General features: G+C 46.9%; 2 protein-coding genes across 8 annotated transcripts in view; one reads left to right on the top strand and one right to left on the bottom strand.

Annotated features, from left to right (window-relative positions):
• On the bottom strand, positions 1 to 9,559 carry ZNF740 (zinc finger protein 740). Of its 3 annotated transcripts, none has more exons than XM_024991730.2 (7): positions 9,417 to 9,559; positions 8,075 to 8,587; positions 5,766 to 5,915; positions 5,340 to 5,429; positions 4,633 to 4,756; positions 4,218 to 4,336; positions 1 to 3,289 (listed from the first exon to the last, which is right to left on the bottom strand). In XM_024991730.2, the coding sequence occupies exons 2-7, from the start codon at positions 8,081 to 8,083 to the stop codon at positions 3,200 to 3,202; spliced, it is 582 nt and encodes a 193-aa protein (XP_024847498.1). In that variant the 5' UTR covers positions 8,084 to 8,587; positions 9,417 to 9,559; the 3' UTR covers positions 1 to 3,199. The 3 variants fall into 3 exon arrangements, with proteins under 3 accessions (XP_024847498.1, XP_059742383.1, NP_001096722.2); XM_059886400.1 differs by lacking the exon at positions 9,417 to 9,559 and adding an exon at positions 9,162 to 9,264 and having other exon boundaries at positions 8,275 to 8,587; NM_001103252.2 differs by having other exon boundaries at positions 1,562 to 3,289; positions 8,275 to 8,587; positions 9,417 to 9,547.
• The window catches only part of CSAD (cysteine sulfinic acid decarboxylase), a 27,687-nt gene continuing 17,657 nt past the window's right edge, over positions 8,829 to 18,858 (top strand). The window contains exons 1-2 of one of the 5 annotated variants that reach the window (XM_024992418.2): positions 8,829 to 9,029; positions 9,124 to 9,185. The gene's annotated coding sequence lies outside the window, so the exon portion shown is untranslated. Of the gene's footprint in view, positions 9,030 to 9,123; positions 9,186 to 9,439; positions 9,523 to 9,624; positions 9,838 to 18,858 lie in introns of those variants that run through there. The other 4 variants (XM_005206242.5, XM_010804916.4, XM_005206241.5 and 1 more) reach the window with 4 other exon arrangements.

The raw sequence follows: 18,858 nt of genomic DNA on the forward strand, positions 1-18,858 counted from the left end.
TACAAAAGCCCTGTTTTTTATTTAAATATCCTAAATATATCACGAAGGAACATACACTGCACTTTAATGGTAAAAAGATACAAGTTTATAACATCTTATAAAAACTACCATTTAAAAGTGATCTTGTTCATTTGATATTCCCCTCCCCTAATAGCAAAATAAGTATATTAAAAAAAAAAAAAAGGTGGAGAGGAAGGGTGGGGTGGGAGGGATTAAGATAAAAGCCCCAGGGCCACACAGAGGCAGAGAACATCTGGGGAGAGGGTTAAAAGTTGTGGCGGGACCCCACACCTCATTTAACCCTCTGATATCAAGCCATGGGGCACAATCAGTAGCTAAGTGATGACAAGAGGTTGTTGGAGGCGGGGTGGACGGAAAAGACTTGAGGTGCTGGGAAGGGCAGGGCTGGTGGGGCCTGGTCCAGCAGCCCACCCAGGAACTGGGGCTACTCTTTCCCAGGTCCCTGAATCCCATGTCCTGGTCTCAAGAGCTGGCCCCACCGCCGTTCCCTTCACTCCAGACACACCTGAGGCATCTTTCCAGTGCTAGACCCCACCCAGCAGAGGGGTGGAATGTTGGGCCCAGGAGCCTTTGCAGCGGTTGGTGATCTCCCTGGGGTGTAAGTGGGACTCTTGGGCGCTGTCACTCCTCCTGCCTCTCAGTTCCCCTCTCCTCACAAATCCATGGCCTCATGAACATCAGCACCTGGGCAGCTGAGCTAACCACCTGCTCCTGAGTTTCCACTCACCCAGTCCTCGGCAGGGGTGGTTCTGGTATGGCTCTCTGCACATATGCTTAGAAGTTCCCTCTCCCCCACACACCCAAGCAGGAAGCCGAGGCCTGCAGGGGGCCAGGACACATTCGGACCTAAACACACATTCGCACATGCAGGGGCACACCTCACTAATGTGATTCTCTCCACACACAACCCCAATCCTAAGCTGACTAGCTACAGGTGGCAGGGAGCGACATCTTCCACTTGCAAAAGCACCGTCTGGAAGGACAGTTTTCTCAATGTGTCTGAGACAAACCCCAGCCCCCAACGGGGCTCTCTGAGAGGGGCTGGCTCACATGCAGAAAGAGGCCCTACTTGCAGGGACCAAGAAGGGCTGGTTTCAGGACTCGCCGTCTAGTTTCTGGACCATGTCAAACGTGCCAACACAAAACTAGGCGAGAACAGGCTGCAGGCACGTTCCCCAGCGTTTCCCCATAGGATCTCAGATGCTGTCAGGGAAGAGCTCAAGGGTGCCACGCTTCCTTTCTTTTCCCCAAATCCTCACACCTCAGAGGTATGGAGACCCGCCCCCCCCTCCCCGCCCCCGCCTGTCCCCACTCCCATCTCCTTCAGAACAGGTAACAGGAGTGTGCTGTTGCCTACCTTTTCTGAGAAAGGAAATCACTTTCTGCAGACTGCCATCTCAGACCCCCCACTGACAGCCTGGTCAGGTTCAGCAAATCTCCATGATTCTTCTGTAATTACTCAGCACACCCCCGTAGGTCAGGAGAGCCCACAACCTGGGAGTCAACCAAACCCCCAGAACCTCCCATAAGGATCCTTTCCTTAGCAGGAAGAAAGAGGGTTTTTATTTCACTTTAGAAAATTCATATTCACAAGCCCTGGCTTGGGTTAGCAACATCCTAACCAGCAGTCTGTTGAATCAATCTTAAAAAAACCCTCCAAAACGAAGCCCTCCAGTCCCCTCAAGCTGAGTTCCTCAGCTCCTCTTGAACCTAAAGGTTCAGGCCTTCAGGTTTTGGGGGAGGGGCAGTCAGGAGAAGCTGTTTCATGCTCATCCTCCCAAGCTGGGGCTAGAGAAGGGTTTGGCTCAATAATATGCCATCTCCAAGCATACAAACATGAACACTCACATACCACACACACACTCACTCACACACCCCTGATCACTTCTGGGGAGGGTGTAGATAAGGTGGTGGTGTCGGAGCAGAGAAGAGCAAAAAATATAGTTAAGAGTAAAACCTACATCAGGTTTCTCCTTCGGTGTTTTCTCCGCAGCCCCCTCCCCACCCCCCCACAGTTCTTTTTGTGTAGGGACGGCCATCAAGAAGGAAGCCAAGATCTTTTCCTTTGGGACCAAAAGCTAGACCCCTATCTCCTCTACCTGAACACAGTGATAGGACGTGAGCGCGGAGAACAGCACAACACTGCTCAACAGTCACGTCAGGGGACACCAAATTTCTGTGTCTTCAACAGCTGTCACCGAACTTGGGGCTAGTCTTGGGTGGTTCCTAAGAGGGCACAAGGAGAAAGAACCCACTGTATCATCTGCGACTCCTTGCTCGACACCTCTGTCTGGCTTAGGAGTCAGTCAGTATCAGCGAGGTAGCCAAAAACTATCTCCAAGATCAACTACCCAAGGAGAGAAAGGGAAGGGGCTTCAAGGGCCACTCTCACCCAAGTTTCCTCCAAAAGGCACTTGAGCTGACCCCATTAGGTACCAGTGTGGCACCGGCCACTGCAATAGCCCAGGCCACAGCTCCTGCTCTTCCCTGAAGGAAATGAGAGGTACCTGCCCACTCTTCCTGGACCCAGCCCTTGTCTGCTCCCCCCACTGCTCTTCCTTTTGTCCCTACAGTGTATAAGGAGGCCAAAGTAAGCACAGCCGCCACCCTGATCCTATTCTCCTTCAAACAGGAGGTGAGGTACAGGGCTGTGGAACATCAAGGATCAACTGCAACTAAAAACTCAATTTGGGGGAGGGCTGGACCAGCCATAGTCCCTGCTTTAACCAGGACTCTATACCTCCATATTACCTATTTCCACAGTGTGCCTGTTGAAACTGCTTTTGGATAAACAAAAACAAGAACAGAACAAACAAACCCCTCTCCCCAGTCTCCTCCATTTCAGCTGCCAGCGGGAGTCCAGGGTTGTGGGAGCCACGCTTCAGTCTTGGTCCTGCACCTTGAGTCCCCACCTGTGACCTCAGCCGAGGGTCTGGGGACTAGCTTCCCTACCCAGGAATGCTGAAGGAACTTCCCCGAGATACTCAGAGTCTCAGATTATTTACAGAGCTGAAGCTCTGGGGCCTGCCGTCCCCTGATGCACTCTTCCGGTCTCCTGGGTCCACTCCTCCAGGAGGGAGACAGGTACAGACGGGGCGGCGGTGGGACCATCAGACCAGAGGGGGTGCACTCTTCGGTGGATTCTTCTGATTACTCCCACCACCCGGGGCCCCTGCGCCTAGAGAGAAAACTGCCCGTCGGAAGTCTTGGACTGGCACCCTTGGCACATCCGTTTGTGTCTGAGTAATCGATCTGTCCGAGAAAAACACTGAGAAGAAACGGAGGGTTAAGTGCCTGAGAGAAGAAACTTGGTTACCTATTGGCTCGAGCTGTCCTTCCCAAATGGGAGAGGCGCACGTCCCATTCTACATTCCCTTGGCATGTACACAGACAGTATGAGTGCACAGTGGTTAGGAACACAACGCTGAAGTCTCAATCCTGGCCTAGCACGCAGTAGCCACGCAACCCTGGGCAAGCTATCTCAGCCCTGAATGTGTCCACTCGTCTGTAAAATGGGGCTAAAGGTACCTACTCACAGAGCGGCTGCTTCATTTATCATGTATTTATTCAGTATCTCAAGGCAGGTACAGTTCCTGGGGCTGAGGAGAGTGGAGAACCAGCGGGACAAAGTCTCTGCCCCACAGAGCTTTCATACTAGTGTTCTGCAGATACAGCCTGAGAGCGTGGAGCAAAGCTTGAGACCCAGCAAGGCATCCAGAAAGTGCTCACTGTTATCATTTCTCATCTCTTGTTTGTGTCTCGTTTTGGTCCTGGATTTTATACTCACAACACATCAGATATTGACCGCTCCCTCAGGGCAGGAATTTTTCTCTCTTCCTCCTAAGTGCACCTGTCCTGAAGTTCCATTCAATGTGTCTCTAATCCCTGATCTGCTGTGTCCTTGGGAAACTCAACCTCTCTAAACCTCAATTTCCCCATGGGCAAAATGAAGGCCACACAGCTACCTCATGGAGTTAATGTGAAGGTAACGTCACACATGGTCTCACTGTGCCTGGTACAGGCAGAGAAAGATATACCTATATAAGGCCAGAAAGATATACCTCACCCCGATGTACTAACACCATCATGGCCAGGAATGCGAGATGGCCCCTTGTTAAGCAGGGAGTAGGGGCGAGCCCTGGCTATTGGGGAAGAAAGTTTGTGTGTGGGTGTGAATGCATGACACGTGAGCTTACCTGGTGACACCGTTCACACTGGTAGGGCTTTTCCCCACTGTGTACACGCTTGTGACGCTCCAGGTGGTACTTCTGGATGAAACGCATATCACATATGTCACACTCAAATGGCTTCTCACCTGGCCCAATCAGAGAGAAGGGAGCATCAGGAGGTATACATGGCAGGGACCTCACTCCAGGTATTTTCCCAGAAATCTTTATCTTTTAGTAACGTGTGAACAGCTAATGGGGAAAGGTCCCCAAAGCTGCTGGTCTCAGCAACACCAGATACATACAATCTCTTCTGCCTCATTCACTTACCTTCTTCCCCTACTTCTAATACTTACTCCTTAAAATAAACCCAACAGGAGCTACATACAAATGTAACACAAACTATGGACTATGCTCCCCCTCTGAATGTGAGCAAGAGACTTACCGGTATGAATAAGGATGTGCCTCTTGAGGTGATAACTGCTCCTAAAGGCTCCAAAGCAGTGTTCACAAACAAAATTTTTGGGAATCTTTACTTGAAAAGAACCATTTTGTTCCACTACCACCACCTGGGGGCAAGAGTCAGGCGCATCATGAGGCTACCCTATCCCTCTGCCCCTTCTTGCCTCCATTCTGCCCTGGCCCTATTTTCAACTGCTGGACAAAGTAACTTCTCTGATGCTGTCATCTCCCACATCCCTCAGAGTTGAGAGACCCTTGGAGGAAGGAGGCAGGGTGAGCAAGCTGTCTGCTTGGTCAAACCTCACACTCTGAACTGACCTTAGAGGGAGACTGCCTGCCCCTCTGCCACAGGACCTCATGCTCCCCCGACCCTCCCCTTACCAAGGATGTTTCACAGAGGGCAGAGATCAACTGCCAAAGTGGTCTCTGGATGGAGCCAGGGTGACTCACTCACCAGCTGTGAGGAGAGCTCAGGGCTGAGCCAGAGAGGGAAGAAAGAAGAGGGCTGCCTTATTCCCAAACTGAATCAGTTTGGGCGTTTCCCCATTACCTGCCTTTTTCTTCTTTTTTTGGCCACTCTGCGTGGCTTGTGGGATCTCAGTTCCCTGACCAGGGGATGAACCTAAGCACTCAACAATGAAAGCGTGGAGTCCTAATCATTGGACTGCCAAGGAATTCCCCATTACCTGCCTTTTTAACAGTCTTTTTTGAATGAGAGGCCTCAGCCAAGCTGTCATCGTCTTTGCGGCTCCGGGATTTATCACTGTCTTTTCGGTGGCCCTTTAAATACAAATCAAATCTAAATGCACAGTCAATCTGAGAACACAAGACAGGAAGCCAAAAAGGTGCTTTGAGACAACTTGTGAATCACCTGCCCCAGAGGTTTAGAGAAAGTACGCATCCATCTCCTCTCCAAGTACCTTGGTTTTAACGAGCTGTTGTACAGGAAAGACCTTCCTTTCCTGTACCCTCTAAAATACCCATACTCATGGCCCAGCTGTATCCCCTTTCCCACTTCCCTAAACAAAAGCACTGAGGACTCAGAGCTGGGCACCTCCTGGCAGAGAGCTTGGGCCACCCGACCCCCAGGTGCCGCAATGGGCTCAAGTGCTGTACCTGACTCGAGCACCTCAGCACATCAGGGCTACCTGCCCGCTCTCCATTCTCGGCCTGCTTGCTGGCAATCTGGCTCAGCATCATCTTCTTGCTGGCTGCAGTGGGAACCAAACTCACACCTGCTAGGCCTTCACAAGCCAGGAGACTTGCCTAAGTTGAAAGGAGATGAGGTGTCAGGTCACCTGGCAGGGCAGGGCAAAAACAGACTGCCAATTTCCAAAGAACTACCTTAAACACCCAGCTACTAACATGCGGCTTCTCTCCAAGGAGCGTTCCTCCTCACCACAAAACCCTGCTTCCTTCGAGAGTCCTCCCTAACTCATCTCACCAGGACTAGTTATTCATTTTGTCAGCTGTCAGCATTCAGACACAGACTAAGTGAATAATCAGATGCTACTGACGCTTTTGTCATTAGCACTGTGCTGGGTAAAGTGTCTATCTATACATTACTTTGAAGCTACACGAGGCTTAGAAATACCAAGAGTCCGTCCTGTTGACCCACTGACATGGGAGATTTCTGGGGGAACTTCCTTCTTTCTCTCTTGATGACACTTAGCTACACAGAACCCGCTTCTGACTGGCAGATCTCACTGGTGCCAAATGTATAGTCTATCAAGCTCTACAAACGTGTACCAGTAAAATTAGGTCATTTCTCCCTTTAAAATTCTCTAAGTGCTGTCAAATATAAAAATTTTATATTTTATAACAAAGATGACAATTAAACCACTTGGGAAGATTTTGGAGTTGAATATACAATTTCTCTTCCTCCTCCCCGTCCTCACCATTCATGTGTGCATATTCACATTTCTCACAGTCCTTGCTCTACATAGTTTAAAAATTACTTAAGTAAGGGATATTTAGGAAAATTGCTACATTCTTCAAACTGACTTTATTTAGCCAGCACTAGACAATATCCTTTTCTTACTGAAGAAACACTTTTAAGAAACAGTTGGTCAGCAAACTTCCATGAGTAATTTAAAAAGAAATTCCTTTCAGGTGATCAGTACATCCCAGGAACTCCCCCTCTCATCTTCAAGGACTTCGGAGGGAAAGGTCTGGAGGCAAGACTTAACTCTGCTGTTTGCATTGTACAATCTCAGGCAGATTACTCCACCTCTTTAAGCCTCAGTTTCCTTAAATGCAAAATGTTCACCATGGTATCTACCCTCACAGGGTTGATGAGTTAACATACAAAAGCAGCACCCCAGTACAAAGTTAGCAGTTAGGGAAAAGCAGTCTTCTCAGAGCTAGAGTGAACAGGATGCTGTGAAGTGGGTTGCAAACAAAGGAAGAAGAAACTGCACGGCTCCTCCTCTGCATGGAAAAGAAGGAAGCTATGCATGCAGCTGGAAGAAAGCCAGTGATTTCTTCCTGGTGAGGCTGGTAGGGGAGGGTCCCTGGAAGGAAGCTGGCAAAAGCTCCAGGGATGCTACAGACAGCTTTTCTCCCCAGATAACTACAATAACCTGTTGAGCCATCCTGTCTCTCCAATCCATCTTGTATCCCCACAAGGGGGATTTGGAAGGACAAGTACCTTCCAAATACACTGATCTGACGTCACTCTCCTGCTTAACACTCTTCAGAGAGTCCCCATTCCTTATGGAATACAGTTTAATTCCCCAGTAAGGGATAAAAACCTTTCAGTCACACTCAGCTTACTTCTCCAGGAAACAACTCCCTCACCCTAACGTGGCCGTCTATCACTATCTCCTGTCTTTAGCCATCCACCCCGCACCCCAATCCTTTCCTCCGTAACTAGCAAACTGCCCGCGGTACTCCCCAGCTCACCACATCCTCCCAGGACTCTAAGTCTCTGCCCAGGCAGTTGTCCTTGTCTGAACGCCCTGTTCTACTTGTTTATTTAGCAAAATCCTATGCATCCTTCCAGCTTCAACTTCTTTTTTCATCCAGGCAAAAGGCTCATTCCCTCCTCTACGGTGTACATACCTCTATTATTGCATATTCCTTCAATCAACAGACTCATTGAGTCTGTACTACTAGCCAGCCACCACGCAGTGTTGTGTATATAAAGATAAATAACAGATTGTCTCTTCATCTCCCCCAACCCCAACCCAACTAGCCTGGAAGCCTGCTGGGGTCAGGGTCAATTTTATTCATCTTTGTATCCCCAGCACAATGCCTTGCATGTAACAGGAGCTCAATAAATTCCTGTTGGAAAAAAAACAAATGAAGCATTCACCAGACTGTTTACTCCCTCATGCCCCTCAAAAGTTACTGTACCAAGTGTAAACTGAGTACATGTTGCTTTGTAAATGTCCCATCAAGGCCTGTGATGCAGTATAGCCTACCTCCTTCATTTGACTGGAAGCTCCCTGAAGGCAGGGGCTGTGGCCTGTCTCCTTTCCTTCCTCTAGATCTCCCCCTGGTGTTTAATACAGAGCTTGGCTCACTGGGTTGGTCAATATGTTGACTAAGGCAGCATTCAAGAGTGAAACTGCAAACACGCTTCCCAGTGATCTTGAAGGAGGAGGACTCTAGAGCTTTTTACCTGAGCCATGCTGATTTCTCACTTAATGCAACTCAAAAGTTCGAGTTTCTTGCTCCACCTTTCCTTAAGACACTGTTGTTTGAAGAACTGTCACCAAATCACTGTAACAACTCTTTCGTGTCCCTTCAGTCCTGCTGCCATACTGAAATGCCTTTGTCTTCAAACAGAATTTAGTGTCCTCCAAAGTAAAGATAGATGTTCCAAGAATCCCTGGTCTCTGCTCGGCTCCTGCCTATTGTCTGAAGAAAAAGGCTGCCAGTCTCAGTTTTCCAGCTGAATTCTCTGAATGAAATTCACGATTTGTTTCAGAAACCTGAAACCAGAAAGGGAAATGGAGCTGTTAGGTGCAACATTCTCAGGCCATACAACCTTCAGTGGGCTGAACTATTTTGCCAGGTGCTCTCTGTGCAACTCTAAACGAAGACATCAGAGTTCTCTTTCTAGGTCATGAGAAGAAACTGGTCTCCAGGCCCTCGACAGGAGTAAAAGTAACTTCGGCCTCTAGTGGAGGCACTGCAGCAGGCCAACTGCTAGGATTTGCCAACTTAGGACTGGAAGGAGGAGGCGGAGGCTCTCTAGGGCTTTTGTGTCCAGTGGGCTGGCCCACGAAGCTCGCACTCTATCAAGGCGACCCGAAGTGGGGTAGAGAAAAGCTCAGGGGTTAACGCTGGGCGCTTCAGCAGCAGGCAGAAACCGGACCAGCAGTACAAGCCCAGGCCGGCCCACACGTGTGCATTCTCCGAGACCGCCCCAAGGTACGTAAACTCGCTGCGGAGGTGGAAGACAAGGAGGCGAAGCCCGACGCTGCGCGTTCCCTCCCATCTTCCCTCCCTCCCTCCCTCCAACCAGCCAGCCAGCCAGCCGGCCGCTGCGCCCGCCGCACGCACCCGGAGAGCCCAGGAGCGCGCAAGGTGCGTGCTCGCGCCCGCGTCCCTTCCGAGCAAGCCCCCTCAGTCCGGCCGGTGACGCGACCGCACGGTGGTGTGCACGCAGCCCCTACCTCTCCTCGGGAGCGCCCCCCTTCGCCCCGGGCCCCTCCTTCCCGCCCCTCCCCCTTCCCGCGCGGTGCCCCACGGCCTGCGAGCTGCTGGAGCGCTGCCGCCTGCCTCCACAACGCTGCGCTCCCTGGGGCGTGCTCTTACCTGCCAGGCGCGGCCTCCCGCTGTCTCCCCCGCTGCGCGGCGCCTCCTCCAGGCCGCAGCACTCCGTGCCAGCCCCGTGGCCGCCGCTGCCCCCACCGGGACCGAGGCAAGTTTACAAACACCAACCAGGGGCCCCTTTCCCCGGAAGCACTTCCCCTCCCCCTCCGTCCTCTCCTCTGTGCAGCACTATCCACTTCCGGGCGGGGGCAGACAGAAAGGGGGTGAGGCTGAGGGCGCACCGAGGGAGTGCAGCTGGTGAGTGGGCAGTGCCGACGGCGCGCAGAAGGACGGGAAAAGGGCCGACCGTCGGTACGGCGCGTGCGCCGTGTTGCGGACGCGCCCCTGCGGCCATCTTTATTCAGGGCAGGAAAGAAGGCCCTGAAATGTTGGTATGCCGAGTGTTTGTTGAGGGTTTTGCTAGGTGAGTTTGTTAGGATTCCTTGAAGAAGCGTCATCACTTTCCCTTTCTCGCAGATGTTCTCCCTGTCGCTTATGAGTCTGGAGCCCCAAATAGTGCCAGAATAGTTAGTACCAGGCCTTTCACGTAGCTCTGTCGAGATAATCTTTACCCGAGCCTTTCCATCAGGCGCAGATCTGCAGATTCCGAGGGCCGCCCGTCAGCTGGGAGGGAAGTTTTTTGCACTATCTTGCTGAGTACACTCAACTCCAGTCTGAGAAAGGATTCCCTGGCATATTAATCGCACTCCGAAGTCTTTGATTTCCTCATACCACTTCCGCCTTTATTTCTAGACCGTCCAGTATGTAATATTGGCTTCCTCACTTCCGAAAACGCATAGGACTCTCCGGTTGTTGTTCAGTAGCTCAGTCGTGTCCGACTCTTTGGGACCCCATGGACTTAAAGCACGCCAGGCTTCCTGTCCTTCACTGTCTCGCAGAGCTTGCTCAGACTCATGTCTGTTGAGTCCGTGATACCGTCCAACCATCTCATCTTCTGTCGTCCCTTTCTGCCTTCAGTCTTTCCCAGCATCAGTGTCTTTTCTAGAGTCGGCTCTTCGCCTCAGATATACTGGAGCTTCAGCATCAGTCCCTGCAATGAATATTCAGGCTTGATATCCTTTAGAGTTGACTGGTTGGATCCCCTTGCAGTCCAAGGGACTCTCAAGAGTCTTCTCCAACATTACAGTTCAAAAGCATCAATTCTAAAGCGCTCAGCCTTCTTTATGGTTCAGCTCTTACAGCTGTACATGACTACTGGAAAAACCATAGCTTTGACTAGACGGATCTTTGTTGGCAAAGTAATGTCTCTGCTTTTTAATACCAGATTGGTTATAGCTTTTCTTCCAGGAAGCAAACGTCTTTTAATTTCATGGCTCTAGTCACCATCTGCAGTGATTTGGGAGCCCAAGAAAATAAAGTCTGTCACTATTTCCATTGTTTCCCCATCTGTTGGCCATGAAGTAATGGGACCGGATGCCATGATCTTAGTTTTTTGAATGTTGAGTTTTTTATTTCTTCATAGTGCTTCCGCCTTTATTTCTAGACCATCCAGCATCTAACTTTGGCTTTCTCCCCGAAAAGGCATAGGGCTCTCCTCAGTAGGAAACTGTGGTCTCATTGGAGATTTGGCAATGCAGGGTGGCCTGTTGGCCCAGCTACATTAGGAAAACTCCAGCCTTTCTTTAAATTCTGTTCCCAACTTGCCTGCTAAAGATGGGCTTCCCCAGTGACTCAGAGGGTAAAAAAATTCTGCCTGCAATGCAGAAGACCTGGGTTCGGTCCCTGGGTTGGGAAGATCGCCTGAAGAAGGAAATGGGAACCACTCCATTATTCTTACCTGGATAGTTCCACGGATGGAGGAGCCTGGCTGGCCACAGACCATGGGATTGCAGAGAGTTGGATGCGACTGCGGGACTAACACTTTCACTTTCTGCTAGAGATGGACTATGCATTAATGCACTTGATGGAAGGAAATGTCCATTTTATTTAGGTGCTGTCAGGTTGTGAGTGTAGGGGAATTAACGGAGATGCCTAAATAAATAAAAAAAATCTTTGTTTATGAATGAAGACAATTTCCAGCCACTTTATGTACATAGATTTCGTTTCTGTGAGCACTTCATTTTTTTTACCAATTGACAGCAAATCTTTGTGGTCTTAAGATCATCATAGAACAGATAAAATTGAGTGAGATTATCAGAAATAAATCTTTAATTAAGAAAAAAAATAGCTCAGGGACTTCTTTGGTGGTCCACTGATTAAGAATCCCCGTTATAATGGGGAGGGGGTAGGATGGGCGTTCCATGCTTGGTGGAGGAACTAAGATTCCACATGCCATTGGGCAGTTAAGCCCGTGTGCTGCAACTCCCTAGAGGGCTGCTGCAACTAACACCTGATTCAGCCAATAAATACTTTAAAAAAATAGCTCATGCTTATTTTAATAAGTCCACACAGCACAAAAAAATTAAAAGGCAAAAAAAATGTTGCCATCTGAAGGTAGTCACTTTTATCAGTTTGTTGTATATACAACCAGGCTTCTTCCTATGTTCATAAAAACTTTTTTTTTTTTTCATCCAGAATTTGTTTTTGAGCACCACAGTGGACCAGACAAAAGTGTTTTACACATCTTCTAAGTAGTTTCACATTTTAAAAATTGTTTCAGTATTCCAGAAATTTGTATTTTAGTTTGTCTAGGCCCATCCTCAATGAACATTCAGGTTAGTTTCAGTTTTTTTGTTTTATAAACCATGCTGTATGAACATCCTTATAGTGATCCTTTTGTTTTTATAGATTTATAGGTAGGAAATGGGCATTTAAAATTTTAATAGGTCCTGTGAAATTGAATTTCAGGGGTTTGTAACAGTTTACACATTCAGAGCCATGTGTAAAAGTCCCCAGTTCCTGCAATCTTGGCAATACTGGATGCTATGATTTTTTTATACAGTTGCCAACTTGACAGGTAAAAAATAGTAATTTTATTATTTTAATTTGCATATCATTAATAGTGAAGTTGAGCATCTCTTGTTGCTTTTTAACCATTTAATTGTTTTTGTAAACTGCCTATTCACATCTCTTGCCTGTTAAGGAAAAAGTAGATCGTTTGTCTACTTTGTATTGATTGGTAGAAATCTCCATGTTACACTAACTTTTCATTTGTCATATGCTTTTAAAATTTTTTTCTCTTATTTTTCATTTATCTTTGAACTTTTTTTTAGAGTGGAAGTTGTGTTTTGTGGGAAAATATTTGAAACATTTCTATGAAAATAGTTACAAGAAAAGAATGTTTACAATCAACACTAATATTCTATTAGAGATCCTGGCCATCCAAAAGTCATTATTAGTATTTATTTATTTTTGGCTTCGCTGGGTCTTCGTTTCTGCAAGTGGGCTTTCTTTAGTTGCAGTGCCTGGGTTTCTCATTGCGACAGCTTCTCGTTTCAGAGTGTGGACTCTAGGGCGTGTGGGCTTCAGTAGTTGCAGTGTACGGGCTTCGTTGCCCCACAGCATGTGGAGTCTTCCTGGAGCAGGGATAGGACTCCTGCCCCCTGCATTGGCAGGCGATTCTTAACCACTGGACCACCAGGAAACTCCAATTTTCATATTTTTATATTCAGTATTTTCACATGATCTATCCATTCACAAAGAGAATCAAATTGACAAAATACTAAAGCCAGTGAGTTCAGCTGCATCGCCACATGTATGATTAACAAACAACTTATATAAATAAAATATGAGAACAATAATCAACCATAAAAATATCGTAGAAAGATATCATTCACAATAAAAAAGTTTACATTTGTAGACATAAATTTAACAGGAAATTGGCAAGTTATGTGTTAAAATCAGATTATTTTAGTGGAAGACAAAAAGGGCTTGATTATTATGATTTTTGACTGTGCCTCATGGCTTGTGGGATCTTAGTTACCTGACCCGGGCTTGAACCTGGACCAGGGCAAAGCACTCACTAGTCCACCAGGAACTTCCCCAAATGCTTGATTAGGTGGAGTTTTATCATGTCTGTGAATAGGAAGACTTAATATTATAGAGACAAAGTTTTTGCTTTAGATTAAGTTAAATTATTATTAAAACAGGACTTTGCATGGAACTTAAAGTGACTTTTAAATTTGTAAGGAAAGGAATAATTGGAAGAGAGCAAAGACCATTTTGGAAAACAGTGAGTAGGTAAAACGATGATGGGGCAGGGGAAGTAAAGGCATGAATCATCTTTAACCACTTTAATGTGTCTTTCTTTAAACCGAATTTTTAAAGTTTTATGTAGTTAAATCTGCCTGTGGTTTTGGGGTTTTTGTGAAATGCTACCTCAATATTATAAAAATATTTCCCTGTATTTCCTTCTGGTATTCTTAGAGTTGTATATTTTCTGTTTTACGCCTTTACCTCAGCTGCAGTTTATTTTTGTGTGTGGTGAGAAGTCGTGAGAAATGCCAGATTTAAAAGGGACTGGTGATGTAGCAGGAAAGGTCCTCGCCTAGATGTCACCTTTATCATCTTGGACAAATTAATTTCACTCTGTCTGGTGCAAGAGTCCTTGACTTGAAGATGAGAGTCAGGCTAATTCTAGCGCTCCTGTGAAGCCCATAGGTGAAAAGTCTTTAAGAAGAAAGAAAAAACCCTTTGCATATCTTCTGAAGTATCATTAATACTGATTTTTGGTTTATACACATCATATGTAAGTGAAGTGGAACATTTTTCAGAACCTGGAAACAGTTTATTCAAGTTTGTGCAAGAGACATCTGTTCTGCTGTCTACCTATTACCTTGCCGACTCAACACCCACATTAGTGATGGCTCCAGGTCTTGTGTGTAGTGTTTTCTCCCCTTCTAGATTGTAAATTCCTGGGTGAGGGGAGAGAGGTCTAAGTCTTATCCTTAAGTAAAGCACCAAATAGAAATTAGGCATTCAGGAAAAGTATTAATTTTCATCTTTCCCACTACTACTACTTGGCAGAAGGAAGAGAAGAGTGGGAAAGATGAAGACAAATATTTTCCTGAATGCTTATTTTGTATTTGGTGCTTTATTTAAAGGGCTTCCCAGGTGGCGCAGTGGTAAAGAATTTGCCTGCCAATGCAAGAGATGCAAGAGATACAGGTTTGATCCCTGAGTTGGGAAGATCCCCTGGAGAAGGAAATGGCAACCCCCTCCAATATTCTTGCCTGGAGAACTACCATGGACAGAGGAGCCTGGTGGGCTATAGTCCTTGGGGTTGCAGAGTTGGACACGACTAAGCATACATGCACGCATGGTTTACGTAAGGAAGCATAAGACTTAGACCTCTCCCCGCCCAGGAATTTACAGTCTTTCAGAAGGGCAGAAGACACTGTACACACAGGAACTGGAACCACTATTAATGTGGGGGTGGAGTCAGTGGAGTAATAGGTAGACAGAGGTCAGTGTTTTCACCTTCTAACAATAAATAAACCTGACTGAAAGTGCTTTAAGAAGCACGTGCCCTAATCCCTTTGCTCTCATGCAGGCTTCCTCCTGGGCAGCCTTCCTCAGCTTCCTTGGTACACCCTACCTTCAGGCCCACCCCATCACTTTTTCAAGTTGTGTTTTAATGATTACCGATTAGATTGGTCTTTTCAGATTAGTCTTTTCCTGCTCCAGCTCTCTATCACCTTAAGGAGGGTCGGAGTGTTTTCTCTTTGAAGGCTGCCCTGGGCCAACTGAGTGGAGTTAACCAGCCTTCCCTTTCTCTAGGGAGCGAGCGTGCCTTAATTTTACGCACTGGCCTCCCTCGTGACTTGTTAGCTGAAGTGAGCAAAGCAGACACACAGCATCTGGGGCAGTGCCAGGCAGCAGATACTCAGTCGCTGTTGAACTAGCTGAACCCGTTCCTCTCTCAGAGCCAGTTGGGCTGCATAGTAGAAATGAGCGGTATTGGCTACGTTGGTCACCTGGTAGACCTTTTAGATGGGAGTGAATTTTAGGAGTTAGGAAACCACACGATGTAATGGGGTCATTGCTTGAGCCTGGTATACAGTTTGGAATTTTTGTTGCCCCTTCATTCCTTTTTTTATGTTGCTTAAAAATAATCTTTAATTATGTAAGTCAATGGAATTATCACAGAAAATTATAAAAATATAGAAGTACATAAATAAGAAAATGAAAAATTGTCTATAATCCCAATACCTAGAAATAACCACAGTTAATATTTTAAAGACTTCTCCAGTTTTTTAAAAAAATGCATGGGGAGTGACTGCTAATAGATAGGGGGTTTCTTTTGGGGATGATGACAATGTTCTTGATAGTGTGATCCATGCACAACTTTGTGACTATACTAAAAAGTACTGAATTGTACATTTGAAAAGGGTGAACTTTGTGGTATGTGAATCATATCTCAATAAAGCTCTTATATTTAAAAAAACACTTGTAGGTGTGTACACATAGTATTGTTTTATAAACTGAGAGAAAGTGCATATACTATGCTCCTTTGCTGCTAAATGTTTCAGCATATGTTTCCAAAGAATAAGAACATTCTCTTCCATAACTGCAATGCAGAGATCAAGCCATTCACAGATTCCACCAGTTCTTCCAGTGACTTTCTTTACAGCAGTTTCTTTTTCTTCCTTGTCCAGGAACCCATTTAAGATCATGTGTTCCTTTTGGTTGTAATGTCTCTGCTGCTGCTGCTGCTAAGTCGCTTCAGTCATGTCCAACTCTGTGGGACCCCATAGACGGCAGCCCACCAGGCTCCCCTGTCCCTGGGATTCTCCAGGCAAGAACACTGGAGTGGGGTGCCATTTCCTTCTCCAGTGCATGAAAGTGAAAAGTGAAAGTGAAGTCGCTCAGTCACATCCGACTTGTAGCGACCCCATGGACTGCAGCCCACCAGGCTCCTCCATCCATGGGATTTTTCTAGGCAAGAGTACTGGAGTGGCTTGCCATTGCCTTCTCCGTGTAATGTCTCTAGTTTCCTTCAATCTGGAACAGCTCCTTAGTTTTTCTTTGATTTTCATGATACTGACATTTTTGAAGATTACAGGCTACGTTGTTTTGTAGAATGATCCTCAATTTAGATATGTTTCCTCATAGTTAAATTCAGATGGTGCATTTTTGGCAGCAGTGATGCTGAGAGCTTTTCCATCCCTCATGTCAGGAGACCCACAATGACTGTCTGCCCCACAATTGGTGATGTTATCCTCAATTACTTGGGTAAGGTGGTATTCATCAGGTTTCTCTGCTGTAAAGTTACCACTTCTTTTTAAAGTGCTTTTAAGGAAAAGAATTTTACAACATTACCCAGAAGAAAAAGCTTTATCCAGGTTTTAGTGTTGTGCTGATGTTTTGAATGAGAGAGAAAGACAAAGTAACCTTTGAAGATTTTTAAATATAAAGGAAAAAAATCAACGAGGAGGAGGAGGGAGGCGCTCAGTTGGAGTTTAGGTTTCAGAAGATGATACCATTCGTGTAACCAGGGAACTCGAGGACAAGAGAAGATTTGAGAAGGCCGATATCGAGTCCACTTTTGGACCATTTGAGTGTGAAGTCCTGTGAGACTTCCACATTAGGCAGGTGGCATCGTGGATCTGGGCTGGTGAGAGAGCTCGTGGATGGAGGAGTCACCAGCCTGTAGCCCTGGGAGTGGATGAGTGTCCAGGGAGAGGTGCAGAACACAAATGAAAGAGGTCCTGGAGTAGAACCCTGAGCGGCTCTCAAGGGAGGGCCAGGGGAAGGTGAAGGGGCAAAGAGAACTAAGGGAATGCTCAGGAGTAGTCACATGCAAGCCAGTGAAAGAAAATATTTCAAGATGGAATGCAAACGGTATCTAATGGCCCCAGAGGGGTCAAGTAGGATAAAGATGATATGTATCCATTAGATTTGGATGCAGGGACATTCTCGGTGGCCTTGAAGGTGGAAGCTGCATGGTAGTGGGCTCAGGAAAGTGTGAGAGGAAAGAAATGGAGTGGAGCTAACTGTTTTAAGAAGGTTGGTTGAGAAGAGGAGGTAGCTGGAGTTGGGAACACGTGAGAGGTTTAGACAATTTAAAATGCTGTGATAAAGAGGTAGTGGGAAGGAGAGTTGAAGAAATGGGAGGGGGTAATCAAGAGGGTATCCATGAAGGAAGAGGAGAGAAAGTCTTTAGATCAGTGGTTCCAACTCAGACGTCTACAGGGCCAGGTTGGTAAAGCAGATGAGTGAGGTGGGCTATCTGGGCTAAGGGGAAACAATGCAAAATCCTAAGGGCCTGGGGCTAGTTGTGAGGATTGTCAACCATCGCCCCGCGCTTTGCAGTGCCTACTTCTGGGAGGATTACACATCCTTACCCCACTCACCCTGGGGCTTGTTTTGGTCTACTGGATTTGACCAGATGTGCCACGTGCCAGGTCTGAGCTGAAGTTTTGGGAGTTGGTGCATGGTGTTCTCTGCCTTTTGCTTTTTTCCTCTCTGCAGTGAGAATGTTGTGTCCCCAGTAGGGGCTGTTCCTTCAGCCTGGGTGTTGGAATAAAGGTACATGAATCAGAGCTATAGCTAATCCAGTGTAAGCCATGAAAGAGAAATAAATCTCTGTGGTAAAGCAGTGTTTGTTTGTTCTTTTTGCTGTGCCATGAGGCCTGGGGGATTTTAGTTCCCCAACCAGGGCACGCCTGCAGTGGGAGCACCAAGTCTTAACCCCTGGACTGCCAAGGAGGTCTCAAAGCAGTGGAGTTCTGAATCCATTATTTATCACAGCGAAACTAATACAGGAGTTCCACTAAAACTATATTAAGGTAATTTTTACTTCTACAGTTTAAAAAATTCAGAAGTTTGACAGCACACTCTTAACTGAGGCTGAGAACACAGGCTCTTTCATACATTTGGTATCACTTCATGGATGTTGGCAATGCTTACTGAGGTTACAAATGCATGTGGCTGTAGTCAAAAAGCAGAGAAGGCAATGGCACCCCACTCCAGTACTCTTGCCTGGAAAATCCCATGGACGGAGGAGCCTGGTAGGCTGCAGTCCATGGGGTCGATAAGAGTCGGACATGACTGAGCGACTTCACTTTTACTTTTCAATTTCATGCATTGAAGAAGGAAATGGCACCCCACTCCAGTGTTCTTGCCTGGAGAATCCCAGGGACGGGGGAGCCTGGTGGGCTGCCGTCTATGGGGTCGCACAGAGTCGGACACGACTGAAGTGACTTAGCAGTAGTCAAAAAGACAGACAATAACAAGTCTGGCAAGTTTGCGGAGAAATGCAAACCCTCGTGGCAATATAAAATAGTGTAGCTGCTTTAGAAAACATGTCAGCAGTTCCTCAAAAAGTTAAATGTAAAGTGTGTGTGTGTGTGTGTGTGTGTGTGTGTGTGTGTGTGTGTGTTCAGTCGCTCAGTCACGTCTGACTCTGTGTGACCCTATGGACCTCAGCCTGCCAGGGTCCTCTGTCCATGGGATTTTCCCAGGCAAGCATACTGCAGTGAGTTGCCGTTTCCTTCTCCAGGGGATCTTTCTGACCCAGGGATCAAACCCATATCTCCTGCGG

The sequence above is a fragment of the Bos taurus genome, chromosome 5 (genome assembly GCF_002263795.3).
Source record: "Bos taurus isolate L1 Dominette 01449 registration number 42190680 breed Hereford chromosome 5, ARS-UCD2.0, whole genome shotgun sequence".
NCBI lineage: Eukaryota > Metazoa > Chordata > Mammalia > Artiodactyla > Bovidae > Bos > Bos taurus.

What these genes read in the sequence shown, in the direction of transcription:
- ZNF740 (XM_024991730.2), bottom strand. An exon ending in CAAAAAAGACTGTTAAAAAG is followed by an intron (nt 4,757 to 5,339) that starts GCAGGTAATGGG and finishes TCTTGCCCCCAG; the next exon opens with GTGGTGGTAGTGGAACAAAA. An exon ending in AGTGTGAACGGTGTCACCAG is followed by an intron (nt 3,290 to 4,217) that starts GTAAGCTCACGT and finishes GTTTCTTCTCAG; the next exon opens with TGTTTTTCTCGGACAGATCG.